This window comes from Stegastes partitus, unplaced genomic scaffold (genome assembly GCF_000690725.1).
Source record: "Stegastes partitus isolate 25-593 unplaced genomic scaffold, Stegastes_partitus-1.0.2 Scaffold651, whole genome shotgun sequence".
NCBI lineage: Eukaryota > Metazoa > Chordata > Actinopteri > Pomacentridae > Stegastes > Stegastes partitus.
In genome coordinates this window covers 95,284-111,534 of record NW_007578382.1, presented here as the reverse complement: position 1 = coordinate 111,534, position 16,251 = coordinate 95,284, and the positions used below count along the sequence as shown (strand labels likewise).

At 43.3% G+C, this 16,251-nt stretch overlaps 1 protein-coding gene across 1 annotated transcript in view; it reads left to right on the top strand.

Moving 5' to 3' along the window:
* The first annotated feature begins 384 nt into the window (after positions 1–384).
* LOC103363304 (fibroblast growth factor 10-like) overlaps positions 385–16,251 on the top strand; it is an 18,532-nt gene continuing 2,665 nt past the window's right edge. Inside the window, exons 1-2 of the mRNA XM_008290000.1 lie at positions 385–1,102; positions 14,565–14,668. Coding sequence (XP_008288222.1) covers positions 661–1,102; positions 14,565–14,668 — 546 coding nt within the window. The 5' untranslated portion in view covers positions 385–660. The remainder of the gene's footprint in view (positions 1,103–14,564; positions 14,669–16,251) is intronic.

The following is a 16,251-nucleotide window of genomic DNA, read 5'->3' as shown; positions in this document are numbered from 1 at the left end:
TTTTTTTTTTTTTTATTTATTCATTTTGTACTAAGCACTTTGACAACTGTTATTTAACCTCCTCCGCCTTCCTGTTATCCTTCTCCCTGGACTGAAGGAGATAAATGCTCTGCGGGACATGTGTGTGGAGCAGAGTTCAGCGTATGAATGAACTGATAATGAGCGTTTGTGTCTTTGGACGTGAGGTGTGCTTTTAAACTTTCAGTAGGGATTCTGAGCGTGTGTTTGCAGAAGCAAAGAGCGGCGGTCTCTGGAAGGAGTGAGGCGAGAGGTTCTTGAGGCGAGCCCCCAGCAGTTGTCGTCGTGAGGTGATCTGAGTTATGGATGTTGACGCATTCCTGTGGCGCTTCTGAGGAATAAACAGCACCGGGGACTACAGTAGAGTCAGCCACAGCACTCCAGGCTTCACCGCAGCTAATATCACTGATAGCATCTGCTGCCAAGCGTCCTGCTCCGACACACTGCGGTCACACTGTCCTGACCCCAGCCGTCCTCCAGGTTTCAACACCTCCAGTCCAGCGAGGGTGCGGGTCCCCAAGACAGAGGAGGTTTAGTCGGTCGGTCAGGGGGAGTTTCTCCCACTCTCGTTCCCTCTCCCTGCACCCAGCTCAGCATGCCCCAGCCCCTGAGCACCTCCACAGCTCTCCCAGCTCCACTACCATGTGTAGATGGACAGTGACACAAGGTGCACCGGTCGCCTGGTTCTCCTGCTGCCCCTGCCGCAGACCTCCTTCACTCCTCCTGTCCCTCACCTTCCTGCTCCTGCTTCTCCTGCTCGGACCGTCCTCGTCCTCGCCGCTGTCATCGTTAGACTCTGAAAAGAACCACAATGCACCAGGAAGGACTTCTGCTCGCGTCTTCATCTCACACCCGCCGCCTTCCTCATCACCCGCGCCGCTTCACGCATCCTCCGCGAGGTTGCCACGGGCGACCAACGTGTCGGCGTCGTCCGCGACGGTCGTCGGCCGTCACGTGCGGAGCAGCTACAAGCATCTGCAAGGAGATGTGCGCAGGAGAAAACTGTTCTCCTACCAGAAATTCTTCCTTCGCATTGACAAGGAAGGAAACGTTAACGGCACCAAAAGTGAGGACGATCCATACAGTAAGTCGCCTCCTTTACATCTTTCACTGCACATATCCATTCTCTATGTTGTAACCAGCATCTAACCACAGAGTCTTCAGTAGTTGGGGATTTTTACTTGATATTAAAGACTGTTATCAATCTCATCTTGTCTTGCCATCAAAGGAATCAGTTGTACCACAAGACATGCAGTTTTTTTTAAGGGCTTTTTGGCCACACTAAAAGGTGATACAAGAGCAGCCAAAAACAAAGGCCCCACTATCTGTCAGTGAAAACACTACAGCAAAGTCAGACTGCTTGTCTTCCACTTAATCTCACGTGTTTATCCGTGAAGACTGATGATTCCGAGTTTCTTTCTTGGGCAACCGTGCACATTAAGACAGGTGACTGGGCAGAAGAACAAATAACAGAGCTGCGTGCTTCCAGCCTTTCCCCCCATGTGCAGAGGCAGGCATATTTGTCTGACTACAAAGAGTTTGGAAAAGGAGAGCATGACAGTAGAAGAGCGGGAGACGAGAGGAGCAGGAGAGGAGGAAAAAAAAAAAAAAAAACAGTAAGCCAGGCAGATAAAAAAAAAAAAGAGAGAGAGATGATCCACTGGAACCAATTAGAAATTGCCCAGAGAAAGTTCTTCCTCTTTGAGGAAATATCTAAAACACAGCTATTACCAAACCCCTGGGGAGAATGACAAGTACACTTACTCCTTGCTGCTATTGTGCTGCAGCTATAATCGTGGTGGGCATATGCTAACGATGAGGTTTATACTGACTCAGATGTAAAGTAATAACCATGCGAGTCTTGCTCCTTTTTCTGGTTGTGCATTTTGCGGGCTGTGAAATATGTTTTTAACCTTTATTTATGCTGAGAAGGGTCACCGAGCACACATGCTCGTTTGTCAGCACCACTCAGCCTCACATTCACACAGTTACACTCTTTCACACTGGGTAGACTCCCAGTTCTTCTGCTGCTGGGCACTGGGAAGCTCCACTGGTAGCGTGAATGCAACTTTAAGCTCCTAAACTATGGGGGGAAAAGAGGGTATGACAGCACGAAACCAGGCAGAATGCACAACTTTAGTAGAAAGTAGGACTTGCAAGTTAAAATTACACATGATTGATGGTAAAAGTTTTGTTTTTGGATTCTTAAAAACCAAACTGCACCACAGTGCTTCAAATCTCAACAAATCTGCACTCCAGCAAATATAAATACTTTTAACGACTTGTAAGGCTCATCATAATCTGTTATGACTGATCCAGAACAGAAAATCAGCTGTTATCATTCTGTAGTCCACATCTTTATCTTCTAGTTAAACACATCTGGAAGTTCTCCAAGACCGCCACAGTCCTCTGGCCCTGTGTGAGCAGCACAGAATAACTGCATGGCCTGAAGGCACATTGACAGTAGTTGTTGAGTGAGAACAGAACATTACTCCCACATTTACCTGCCCAGAGTTTCGCTGGCAGTTCGCTGAACTAGATGGGCGACGTCCAAAGCACGAGCTAATTTCTTTTACATTATACAACGGGCCCTCGCTGCATTGTGTCTGCTGAGCGTTTTTGAATCGGTCGCAACATGTCAAGTGTCTGGGAATGTAATCTTTTATAAATAGGACTTTACCATGCGCACACCTTCATACACATGTCATAGGTTTGCATGCATCTGTCTGTGGGGCTGTGGTGCTGTACAAGCCTCTCCTGCTGAGAGCACACACACACACACACACACACACACACAACACACACACACACACACGCCTGAGCACAGAGAGGCCAGTCTTGCACATGGCCTCCATATGGCAAAGCCCACTTTTATTAGGGCCAGGGCCAGTGTGAATGTGTGTGTGTGTGTGTCGGTGGTTGTGTGTGTGTGTGTGTGTGTGTGTGTGTGTGTGCCACTCAGACACCAAGGCTCTGCCAGACATGGCTGAAGGAATTTCAATTAGCGTCTCTTCCTCCCTCCCCTTTGCCCGCAGTCCTCTACCGACGCACACATGCGCGTACACTTTAACACACATGCACGGAAAGAGCCCAACCATTAGAGCTGCAACGTGTCAGGAGCTGTAACGGCATCAGGTTTGGCATTACAGGCACAATCCATCAATTTCAGCGGCTCTTGGCCACTTGATTACGGTGGGAAATCGCGCGAACATGGATGTGGCTTTGAGGCGTCGCATGTTTGGCGCGGGTCGCTGCAGCTCGGAAGTTTTCTGAGCATCTAAGTTCTGTTTGTTTTTGTATTACAGATTATGACATTGTCAATTTACACTGTGATCGTTTCAGAGCTGATAGAAGCAGAACAACTGCACACAGACTTTTGGACAAATTAGTGCTTTGATGCAGGCCTGCGCTCATTAGAAACACATGGCTCTTTGGAGATAATGCAAAGCCAGCCTGTAACTATATCATCTCATATTCCATCATAACACAGAGAAAACTCAGGTGTACGAGTTGACCTTATTTGACAAAAATGAGCCACTTCTTTGGGAAAATATTACACCGAAAGCTAGCAAAGGGGGGCAATTGCCGTGGTTTTCGTGGTCTAGTAGTCTGGTAATGTTCAGGAGGTCAGACTGCAAATGAGCGTCATTAGACGATGTCAGAGGTGATGAAGAAGTTTTAGCTCCAGTTCGGGGGTCGAGGATCTCCTCCACAGCCGAGCCTTTCTAATCATCTTGTCAGAGCTGAGGCCAGTACATCATTCAGGGATTTAGGGCATGCGTTGTGACATTCACTCGGCGTCCATCCGTCCATCTCACCTCATAAGGCCGTCAGAACGAGGCGCTCCGGTCTCAGAGTGGAAATCTGGCGTCGCTGCCACGTGATTAGCATCGATCCTGCCACTGACCAACAAAACTGTCCTTGTTTTCTTCTCCCCATGTTGTCCGCAGACTGTCACATCCTATTTACAAACAAATGAATACATGGATGTAACAAATGGACATGTGTTTGCAGTTGGACCGCAGATTTGTGCTCGCGCGTAACAATATTGAACGGTGCCAACTTGAGCGCACTCGGAGCTCTGGTTCTCACTGCGGCCACCCGGATTGTAAAAGCCGCCGCCGCACGCCCTCATTGTTAGCGTTAATCTCCCATTAATCAGTGCAACGACACGGATGAATCCAGCAAAACCACAATTTATGGAGAGGCTAATACACGGGACATTATTCTGATTTAGTGCAGGTTTTGCATGTCCAGGCTAATTACGCAGGTCTGCCCCCACTGGTTTGACCTCTACCTATTGACCCAAGTCAGGAAGCTTTGTTAATGGAAAGGTCAGCGCGAGACATAGTGCATCACTTCTGGCTGTATTCTGCCGTTGTCAGTTTGTTGTAGCTGAGAGATGAAAAGAAAAGACTGAGAGGATCATTTGTGTTCCTTATAATGCATTCAATTTTTTCCATTTCACAAAGATTTTGTTTGTTATGACGTGTGAAAGTTTTGCTTTTCATGTTTTGTTAAAACTTGCCAAGACAAGGCAGATCTTAGCATGAGAATAAAAGAACATTTCACCTGATTCTAGCACCTTTATGATACAAGTTGAAGCCAGAAAATCCTATACCTTCCTCTCTTTTTGGGAAACTTGCACTACAAAGTTGTGTTTTGCTGTTCAGTTAAACTCCTTTTACTAAAAAGCAAAATGCACCAAGATTTGCACTAATCAGGCTCTTTCTCCGTTAACAAATCCGGGTTTCTCAAATCCGTACCTCTACAAACCACAACCATTTCTTCGCCCCCGTCCTCTGCATCCATAAACCCCCAATGACTCAGCAACGTTAACGCAAAACAAAAATGAAACAAGTGCCGGCGGTCCCCGATATTTGTTTTTTCTTCTTCTTTTTTTTTTTAAAGCAGCCTCTTGAAATTAGTCCCAGTCTTTTCCTTTGCTGTTTTTGGATGTCTTTATTTTGCTGCCTCGGTCTCCCTGTGTCTCTGCTTGATGAGCGTGTTTAGGGTTCTCGTGGGAAAAGGTAACAGTGTGGCCCATAAAAGAGAGTTATGAGGAGGTACTGGATGCACCAGAGGTTAGTGTCAGCGTTGCTTTTCATTTAAAGTTACTTTGACATCTTCATGGAGTCGTCTCTGCTGCGGCCGTAAATAAAAGCGGTGTGCAAACGTCACCGCAGGAGCTTGTTCAGGAAATACTGAATCAAGCGCTCTTAAAGCTATCAAGAGTCAAGCCTGACATCAACAATTACATTCAGCTGCACTCTGAAAACATACAATAAACGTATACTACCTGCACAGCTCCTACGTTCGCTGCCTCTGATCTCGCTTCCGACCGCACTAACTTTAATGCCGCTTGTGGGAGGAACAAACGTAAGATTGAAATTAGTTAAAGTCATTCACCAGCTGAAAACGGTCCTCCTGCATGAGGGATGCTCAGTTGAAATAGCTGTGGTTTCACATAGCACATCTTTCCTGTGTTGTTTTGTTAAAACCTGAAAAAGGCAGCAGGAATCTGGATCAAATCACATCAGTTCTGAATCATCACTGTGATCCGAGGAGCAAACACGGTCAGTGTCCTGCAGGAACATTGCATAATATTGATCATCTTACATAAGAGCGACGTTACTTTACGACAACTGATAGACAGAAATCCTTTGCACATGACGAAACTACTTCATGGATAATGAAACCGAAGCATTGATAACCTCGAAGATTTTCAAAAGCCCCACCATGACTTGTTACGCAATAAATTCTCTGGCCCGTATTACGGCAAGATGTGCAGCGTTCATTCGCTATTTGGCATTTTCATCTCACGACTGTTTAGTTTGCTCGCTGACGGCCTTCATGTTATTGTGATCAACTCGCATTTGACATAACGTCAGTTTCTGAGAAAGATCAGCTCCCACAGCTGTCACGGGCCGAAATGCAGTGTTTAAAGTATTCATTAATGCTCAGCTATTTAGGGAATTATTTTTCTGTGTTTTTCAAAACCACCCATTTTTTCCATTTACAACCGAGACATGGCATTGTTGCTGTTTCTACCCTTGGAGGCTCATTTTTAGTGTGTGTGTGGCGGTTCAGAAATGCAGACACAGAAAAATAAATGATCACAACAACACAGTTAATAAAAGTTTCCCATCGAGATATTCCTAAAGATATTTCTCCATTGTTAAAAGTGCTGTTGTGATACTTTTGAAAGCTGAGGGCTTTTTTTTTTTTTTTTTCTTGTTGCCAAGAGTCACTGAAGACAATGACAGGATCTGTCTCATTTTTCCATCACTGTTTACATATTTCCTGTCATCGCCGCCTGATATTCTCCCATAAATTCACTCCCTTGTCGATTAATGTGTCAGCTACAACCAGACTGAAATAAGAGCCAGATTTCTGTAGGCAGACCAAGTCGGTCCTGTCACAAACCCAACCAGTCAGGCACCACCTTAAACAAAAGTCTTTCAGCAGCAAATCATGTTGCTGTAAGATCTTCCGCCGCTTTGGAGCACTTCGGCTCTCTGAAGAGAAAATAGCTCCAAACATCAAGAGTCGATTACTGTCCGCAAAGATTCTTAAGTTTTGCTTTTGATGGACAGTCTTTTTCTTTGTGTTATGTGGAGGATTCTTGAAAAGTACAATCACACGTATGCTGCTGGACAGGCAGTGAAAATAACAGGAGACACTCTGATGCACAAACTAGTTCTCAGTAACTCACCCAGTTTCTAAACAACTATGCACTTTTGAAGTGAGTCTGCTACCAAGTAGACAAATATGTAGAAACAAATGAAAGCTTTTTTTTTTATAGACGCACTGATCTGTGGAAGTTTTGGATATATCTGTGGCTCTAAAGTCAAATTCCTGAAGTTTTAAATCCCCACACAGTCAATATCATCAATAGGGACGGATATTTACTGTATCGTGTTGCCGTCCAGCGGTTGGTTCATCTCAGCGATGTCCTAACAGCAGTCCAGCCGTTTCTTTTTGCTGTCTAAACAACAAATCACAGCAGCGTTCACTCTGGAGTAAACAATGAAAGAAAGTTGTTAGCATCATTTACAGAACTAAAAAAAAAAAATCGGAGCATCTGCCACGTCAGTAACACGCTCGTCACCGGGGCTTGACGCCGTAAAGTTGTGTAATATCAGGAGAGTTGAAGCCAGTATGACTTTGCTCTGGAGGTGATTAACTGAAGGAGGAAAGAAAAGTCTCTCGTGACGGATTACACTTTTGCAAACTGAGGATAGGAATTGATTGGCTGATTGACATAAAACGAACAGACCTGTGGGTTTTCAAGTTCATATGTCCCACTGTGTTCCAAGCAATAATAAACTGAATATTTGAGTTTTAGACGCTTGAAGAGAGTTTAATACATCAGCCACAGGGGTTGACTAATATGTTTTTTTCCAGGACAGACACAAGTATGAGTAATTAAAGAGAATGTTAATCGATATTTGGAACCGATATGCATTTGCAGTAAAAATGGAAGAAGCTTCTTTGCAGCTGACCAGGAAAGAAGTGTTTGTTATCCCCCAAAAAACCTATTGTAGAAAACTAAAAGGACTGAATAAGAACAATATTCACATATAAATATGTTTCGACAAGACTTTCTCTGCTGAGAAATGCAGCCGAAGCCTAATACTCAAAGTGTCATTTCGGTGTTGGCCTGGTGCCTGTGAACAGGCTGAATTAATGGCCAGTAAAGCAGTGGGAGGTGAAGAATAGCATCTGTGACAGATAACATGCAGGGCTGCTGCCATATAGACACCACGTGCTTTAGGAAAAGCCCCCCACCAAACACACACACACACACACACCTCATGTTCTCCTCCACGCTCACCCCTAACCCCTCTGCACACACACACACACACACACACACACACACACACACACACTGCATGAAAGTGAGGCTCTTAATGGAGTCATCAAAGGTAGAGCAGAGAGCTGAGTCCAGAGAGGCATCTGGACAGTCTGGCTGTTTGAACAGAGCAGTGAGGAATGTCAGCTAATTACTCTGAGTGGGCGTGTGTGTGTGTGTGTGTGTGAAGGAAATGTATATGAACATTAATGCATGTGCAAAGGCTAAGAAACTAATAGACAAACTGAATAATACTCGTCCAATACTTGAGCTGTAAAATAAGCTGAAAGTCAACCGGCAGCAACTCAAACCACAACAGTTGGGCAACGTCGCGCTGGCAGCTGAACTGTAAATGAAAAATGTGTGAAATGCAGACGACCGTCACAGCACTTTGCCTGAAAACATAACTCCTGCCGCGTCAGGCCTGCGAAATGTTTTGACAGAAACTGGCAGCTTTGGCACTTTATCATGTTACAAAGTCAACTGTGTTAAAGGAATCACAATTTCTCAGGTGGTTATGGGTTTTTTTTTTTCTTTTTTCTCTTCTCTGCCCTCAATCAAATCACCATTAACATCACTGCACATTTCTTTTTGGTTTCCTCCCAGCTGCTCTTAAATGCGTGTGACATAACTCGCTGTGGTCTCGGCGAAGCGATCTCACATTACGCGGGCTGGGATGATGAGTCGTGCGGACACAAAACTATCTGTGTTGTAAAGTGAGGGATGTCACTCAGGTGACCCCGTTTGGTTTGATTTGGGGTTTTTCTTTTTGAAATGGCAGCGCAGTTTTCCCAAGAAGACAACGATGTGAGTGTTTGAGCCGGAGGAGGAAATAAAAACATGATGGTGGCAGGAAAAGTAAATAATACAGTGGGCACAGGTCAAACAATCCTGCTAATGGAGTAAATATTGGAGAAAAAGCCCATTCAGTTCAAATTATCTGCTTGATATGATTTACAACCCAGAAATTTAATCTGTGCAAAAACAAAAAAATTTGAAAAGAAATCAGCTCACCAAAAAAATTCTTCTTGTAGAACACTTTTAGCCATATTGAAAATCAGAAACAGGCCTCCGTTTTTCCTCAGAGCCAGTCAAACCAGTCAGCGAGTCGGGCTTTGATGTGGCCACTTAGCACAGGATGATACTGTTTGTCAACCACATGAGACCTAACCGATACCTCAGCGTTCCTCCAAACACACAACATACAGCCGTTTGTGCTCCAGCCCAATATCTTCACCAGCTCTCACCAAGCAATCTACACAAATGAGGGATGTTTGTCCTCTCTCAGGTTTCATAAAGAGCCGGAAACATTTAACGAAACACGAGGAGAAATGATGCAAAGCAAAAAGGAAAGGACTGTTTTCTATGTATGTTTTTTGCAATTATATCATGAGAAGAAAAAGCACACAAGTGTAATATTTCTACTTTATATCTGATCTGAGGACAGCGGTGGTCCTTTCCAGTCTTTTAAATTCTTCTATTGTTTTGGATCTTTGCTCTTTTCCTGGATTTCTTTTGAGTCTATGGTGGTTGCATGGATGTAAAATCTCATGTCACAGCGAATTCGAGACGTCGTCAGTCACCCCGTTGCCTTTTTTTTTTTTTTTTTCAAACAGAAAAATGATCTCAGTGTTTAGACCTCAACTCATGAGATCTTTTTTTTTTTTTTAATGCATAATAGGGTTATTTTTTTCCCCTTCGTGAACGTTTTATTTCTTGGATATCAAATTTATACTTCACATCTTAAAAGAGTGAGAGAATTAGTCACTGCAGAGAAACACAGGAAAGTCAGCGGTTCATCCAAATATCGGTTATTGGACGTAGAATAAAAGAACCGATTCCATTTCTTTTCTCTCGCTGAGGGGAGTTCATGACACAAACGAGTCCACAAGTGACAATATTTCACAAGACCTCTCCTCGCAGTAGACCCACTCGCAGCTGGTCACCGTGTCGAGGTCACAGAGTGAACAACCGCAGTATAATCTTCAAAAAAGCCCCTGGATAAACAGTGGAAACATTTTCACAACCTCCCTTAACCTTTAGGTTCAGCTGGAGTCTCACTGACCATGTTTCCGAAGGGGCCGGCCAGGGGTCGACGGGAGGTCTGCATGTGTGTGTGTGTGTGTGTTCTCTGTGTGTGTGTTTTTAATATTCATGCGTGATTGGGCTGATCTGCTAGTTTTGCTAATGATCGTGTTACGGAAGCCAAAATCGACCAAACGCTTGCAAAAGTACATATTTGACTAAATCCACTTTTCCAGCGACTGTTTTCTACGTATCTGGGCAATGATCTAACTATCAACAGCATTTTGTGATTCCTCTCAAACCTCTGAACACTTTCTGGGGCGTTTTTTTGCTCCTGACACGTTTTTACTCAATATAAAGTCCTGCACCTCTATGGAAACGGCACAACCACAACTAGAAATGGAGGGAACTCAACAATGTCTTCTGGGCAGTATGACACACTTATAATGCGGTTACTCATAAAAAAATACCAAAAGTTGAATTTGTTTGGCTATTTTATAAATACTGAAAAACCTTAATGGCTTCTGGTGTTACTGACGATGGGAAAAAAATGCACCTACATTAGATATTTTACATTTCTTTGTTGTAAACACAACCTGCAGTTCAGCCGACTAGTCCTCAAGTTGTTGTTACATGACTGTTAACAGTTTGGTCACGTCATGGCTGCATCAAGAGACACTGGATTTTCTGTTTTATATGTTTTTTTTTTGTTTTTTTTAACACAATCTGGTTGCTGTAAACAGTTTTTTTTGGCAAATGTTTAAATTAGACATACAGATTGAATTTCCCTTCTGGGATGAATAAAGTATTTTTCATTTCAGAATAAAGTGAATCTGATGACATATTGCCATTTTAAACTTAGAATTGGTTGATTTTTTCACATCACACATGATTTGTTAAAGGAAAAATCCACTGATTCTTGCTGTTCTTGCAATTTCTGGCTCTGGTAAATGGTGGAGAGGTTTGTTTTAAAGACAATATGTATTGAACATGGGCATGTTTTGGGGATCAGAGGAGTTAGAGCATCGTTTAAAATCATAAAGTGACCAAGAGCAATCCAAATCTGCTTACATTGGTGGCAAACAAATACCTGGAGGAACCTTGAGAGCAAAAAAACAAACAAACTTCAACTTACTAAATCTACAGCTTTAAAGATCTAAATGAGGACATGCTCCAAATGTCTGGTCAATCAGATTGAAATAGTTTGAGTTTATCTAGATTGTTTTCTCCTGACTAGATCCTTGCTTGTGTTGCATCTGCTCTCAGATGTACGTGGATGAAAGCGCTGAATGAAATTGTAGGATTGTAGCTTGAGAGGTTTAATCCCATTAAGAACAACAGGGATAAGATCATTGTAAAAAGAAAAAGTCATAGCAGGAGCAGAGCAACTGGTGTTGGTTTGCACAGCTCTCCAAAGGATCATGGGTTAGCCAAGGTTAAGAGAACCAGATCATTCATAAAACGTAGCTTAGCACAAACTCCACCAACACAAACAACCGCTAACATCACAACCGGTACAATCAATAACAAACACTACTTCTTCAATCCATGAAAGCTGCTGCTGTGAACTTTTAACTGCAGATTTCATGCTCATTATGCATTTAACAGGGTCACAGTGGAGCTGAAGATTTGGCTACAGAACCTATTAAACATCGTAATGGTCTTTATAAAGTGGTTAATGAACAGTTTCGTCCTTGTTAGAAGGCCAGGTTGTGTTTATTTGAACTTGTAGCTCAGTCAGTGTTACAGTTTGACCGGCAAAGAGCGCTTTGGCTCGCTGTTATGGAAGTTATAGCGCTGCTCTGTCACACACAGGTGTTTCCTCTTGGTAGCTCCTTCAAATTGATGATACCGGCAAACGTCCATGCCTTTTAAATGAAGTAAACTCTGTGCTATTTGTGTTTTTAATGTTACGATCATAAAAAGGCTTTTTTTATTTCTTTTGCACTTAAAAACATAAATTCATTCTTAAGCCGCCTGGTGCAGATCCAGGAGGAGAAAACAGCCGCAAGAAACCAATAATACAAGATGTTGAATTAGAAAATGGATTCATAAAATCAAGTTTTAAGGGACATGTCGGCCTTAAACAGCAGGCTCGAGCTTACATTTATGTGTGCATGTGTGACCGCAGGTTAATCGCAAAAAATGCGCACGTGTCTGTGACATAAGCTGGAGTCCTGTTTTTCTCCTGGCCATAAACTGTGTAGCTGCAATCTAAGCCTTTTGTTGCAGCCAGGCTTTTCAACTCACAAGCAGACGGGCTGCTTCTGGTAACTGGTGAAGGGGCCATAAAAGAGCCCTGTGCTTTTGGTTTCTGACAAACCACATCAAACGGGCGGAGGGAAAAGGGTTTGAACAGGTGGACCAGCCTTTAGCGCAGCACAGCCAGATCTTTTTTTTTTTTTTTTTTTTTTACAGATCACAGCTCAGAAATGTCAGCTGTGGAGCAGCGAGATGGAACATTTTGAACCTGATAGATCAGTGTGGCTCAGTGTGTCTGTGTGAGTAATGGACTGAACGAGGCGCGCCAGCACGATGCACTGCAAGCTAGGAAAGTTTTTTTTGTTTTTTTTGAAGTTTAAAAGTTTAGCAATCATTTATTGACCAAATGAGGGAACTGCAGGGACAGATAAATGCTTGGGCCAAGTACAACATTTAACAGCTAACTATTAAAATAACAACACACACACACACACATGCAGATACGGAAAGTGCAACACATCAAGTTAATTTTGCACTTTTACGACTCTAAATTTGAAACAGTCCCTCGATGCTTTTACAAAGCAATGAGAATAAAGACAAACTGCGAGACGACGGTGTCACATTGTGTCTTTGTCTTATGTAAGAAAATGTGGCGCGAGAAAAAGCCCAAGAAAGAAACATGCAGCTTTTTATAGAGATTATTCTCAAGCAATACTGGATTTTTTGGGGCTGATGCCGATTATTAGAAGGTAAAAATGTCCAATTTTGATATATCAGCTGATTGTGTTTATACAGAAATACTGTATATTTAGATGTTATAGAGTTATTGTTCATTAACTTTCCAGTCGTGTAGGTTACAAACTAGTTATCACAGACGGTGGTGCAGAGTCTAGCGTTGTCTTGCTCTGCTACATGTGCTGCAGGCAGTGCTGAACATACTGTAAAGAGATAGAGCTGATCTGAAACTGTGCAGTGACGCCATTGCTAAATAACTCCATTTGTTCTGCATTACGGTCTGCACAAACAACCAAACATGTTCATATTGGCACATATCAGACAGCATAAAAGGATTAATCTGTGACAGTCCGATATCAGCTGATATCACCAGCCAGTCACACTCTAGTATTTGCGGTTCTAAAACACTCCACGAAGGCCAAATACACTCAGATGTCTCTATTTGAAGCCAGAACAAGAGCTTCATCTCTCATCTATATGACCGTCATAAACTCACACCAGGGCGGCCGGATGTTCTCTCAGAATCTCTGAGATTAAAAGAGGAGGGATGAAGGCAGAAAAAGGGCATCTCGTAAAAAACAGAGCTATGATTCACATGAGAAGACGCAGTGAGAGTCATTTGCATGATCTGTCACACTTTTAGGATTTCTCTGCTGCTCTTAATTCCCCATTTCTTCCAGGGTTTATATCACCGCTCTGCCAAATTTTGGGGAAAATGTGCAAATATGTGCACAGTCATTCCAGGTATACCTATTAATATCCATCTGTTTGTTTCTTTGGCAATGCAGATTGGCAAAATAGACCTCGAAAGTCTCCTCGTGTTGGTGTACGCTGTCTGTTTCAGCTATCCCTTCAACCAGGCTCCACTTCCTCGAGGCCCCTTCAGCTAATCCTCTCAAACCTCTGATAGTTTTATGGCTTGGTGTAACTGACTTTAGGATGAGAGAAGAAAGGGCCGGCGACCACAGCTTAAACCAGTAATTGGTTCAGGCTTGAAAACTGATACGGACGCCTTGACCTCTTGCCAGTCTGGCAGCCAGAAAGCCTCTCTCCGTCCTGTCCGTGTGCCTGCCTGCCTGCCTGCCTGCCTGCCTGCTGGCTTGCCTACGCTCCCCTGGTCAGAAAAACAAACACAGAATGCAGAAATGTTTTTTCCTGGCTTACACCTTGGTCCCAGGGCATGCAGCCCACAAGCTAACCAGCAAATGAACAGGGGGCAAGAGGCCGGTCTGAGGTCTGACTGTCACATAGCGAAGGGGAAAAAAAAAAGGAGAGAGAGACTGGGGCTCGCTTGTGAGGAAGAAACTGAGATAATTCAGGTTTCTCTCGCAGTATTTGAGGATTTCTTTCTTTAAAATCTGCAAAATTGAAGTACCCTGATGAGGGACGCGGAGCAAAAAGTCATTTTTCATGCTTCCTGCTGATGCAGATAACTTCTTTTGTGGTGTTTCATTCAGTCTGATGGCCATAAACTTTAAGACAAGTCATTTACGAAGCACAAATTACAAGCATTTGTTGCTTCTAAAATGCAAAGAATTTCTGCTGCTGTCTTGAACATAAATGTAAACAACAAACGAGCAAATCAAAGGGCTGTGGAAAGCTGTGAAGGGTCTTGTTTTGGACTGTAAATAATCTACACAGTCTAGCATAATATAGCGCAATAGAAAATGAATGCAGCAATATGTGAGAACCAAGGGTTGACATATTCGTCTCTCTGTCTCTTCAACAGGTATTCTGGAGATCAAATCAGTGGATGTGGGAGTGGTGGCCATCAGGGGCCTCAGCAGTAACCACTACCTGGCAATCAGGAAGAGCGGAGTTCTGTACGGAGCGGTGAGTAGCGTTCATTTGTGTCAGAAGTCTTTTTGCAGTTTGTGTTCAGCTCAACGCACGATGATGTCAAAATGCACGAATCACAGGCTCGGATGAGAGAGAGGGATGTTTTCCTCTTTAAAGTGGCGACTCTGCAGCTTTGAAGTCTCTCGAACGCTTTCTAAAACAATGGACAAGGGTGCAAAACTCCCCATTCCAGAAACAGGAACCAGTCAGTGCTCCTCTCTTGTACCTACCGCTCCATTCACAAACAGGGAACACAATCCTTCAAGTTTCTCTATTCTGCTTCCATCCCTCTGGGGAAGAAGAGCAGCCCTTGTTTCATCTGTTTTCTTTCTCCTTCCTTTTCTTCATCTTATTCTCTCCCTCCTTTTTTTTTTTCATCCTCTTTTCCTTACTTTGAAAGACTCGATTTTTCAGCATGTCTCTCTGGAGCCGCACCACAGATGAAATGACACACGGTAGAAAAGAAAGGAAGCAAAAAAAAAGAGGCATTTTGTTGCATGGCCTGAAACAGAATTCCCATGACGTCTTCTGCTCGGTGCAACACAAGCCATCGCAGCGCGGCGGGCGAAGAAGGGCTGGCGTTCGATTACACTTGATGGGTTTACACAGTGACTTCTTTATCCAGCAGCTAATCAATTGAAATCATTGTTTTGTTATATCGATGGATTTTATCAATGACAAAGGATGGATTTTAACAGCTATTCCCCCCCCAAAAAATGAAACAAGTTTCAAAAACCATTATTATTTTTCATAATTCGTGACCATGATTTGACACCAGCAAACACACACACACACCGTTCAATCACACCGAGCAGCAGCGTAAAGTTAAAAAGCTGCGCAGTGTTTGTAAAATATTTTCATTTTGCTTTGGGAACATTCAGTTTTACTTCTGGAACTAATTTGAACCGCTGTGGCCAGATACAGAGAGAGAGAGAGAGTGAGAGAGAGATACTGAGCCTGAGTGTGTGTGTGTGTGTGTGTGTGTGTGTGTGTGTGGGGCGACTACATATTTGCCTGTGAATATCAACTGCATTCAGTTAACGGGCTGTTTAAGTGACGCTAGCCTTAAGCGCAAGGGCAGCTTCCAGTAAACTGACAAACGCTGCTTCTCTCTCTCAGATCATTTTCTCTTCATTTACCAGTGGGTGGTCACTGCGGTAATGCGAGCCACAGACTTGAGTGTCACGACGCTCTTTTGCTGGCAACGAGCCCGAACCTTTATGATTTCGCATCTTATATGAAACGCCTGTACCCCTCCTGCCCATCCTGCAGCCTGCACGACCCCACCGGATCACTGGCAAACTAACAGCATTCACAACAATTCAATGTCCAGTTTGTTTATAATCTGCCCTGAATTCGCTCTTCAGCAATGGCTGACAATTTGTTGACAATGTCCGAAATAACAACTCAAGCTTTAGAAAGCACCAACATAACTAAGAGAAAAGCTACAGAACAACAACAGATGCTATTTTGCAGTAAAAACTAATTATTAGCAATAATAACAAAAATAATAATGACTGTGAAAGATTAAGAGGAGGAACAGATGATAAGATGTTAAAGTTTGGAACCCATCTAGA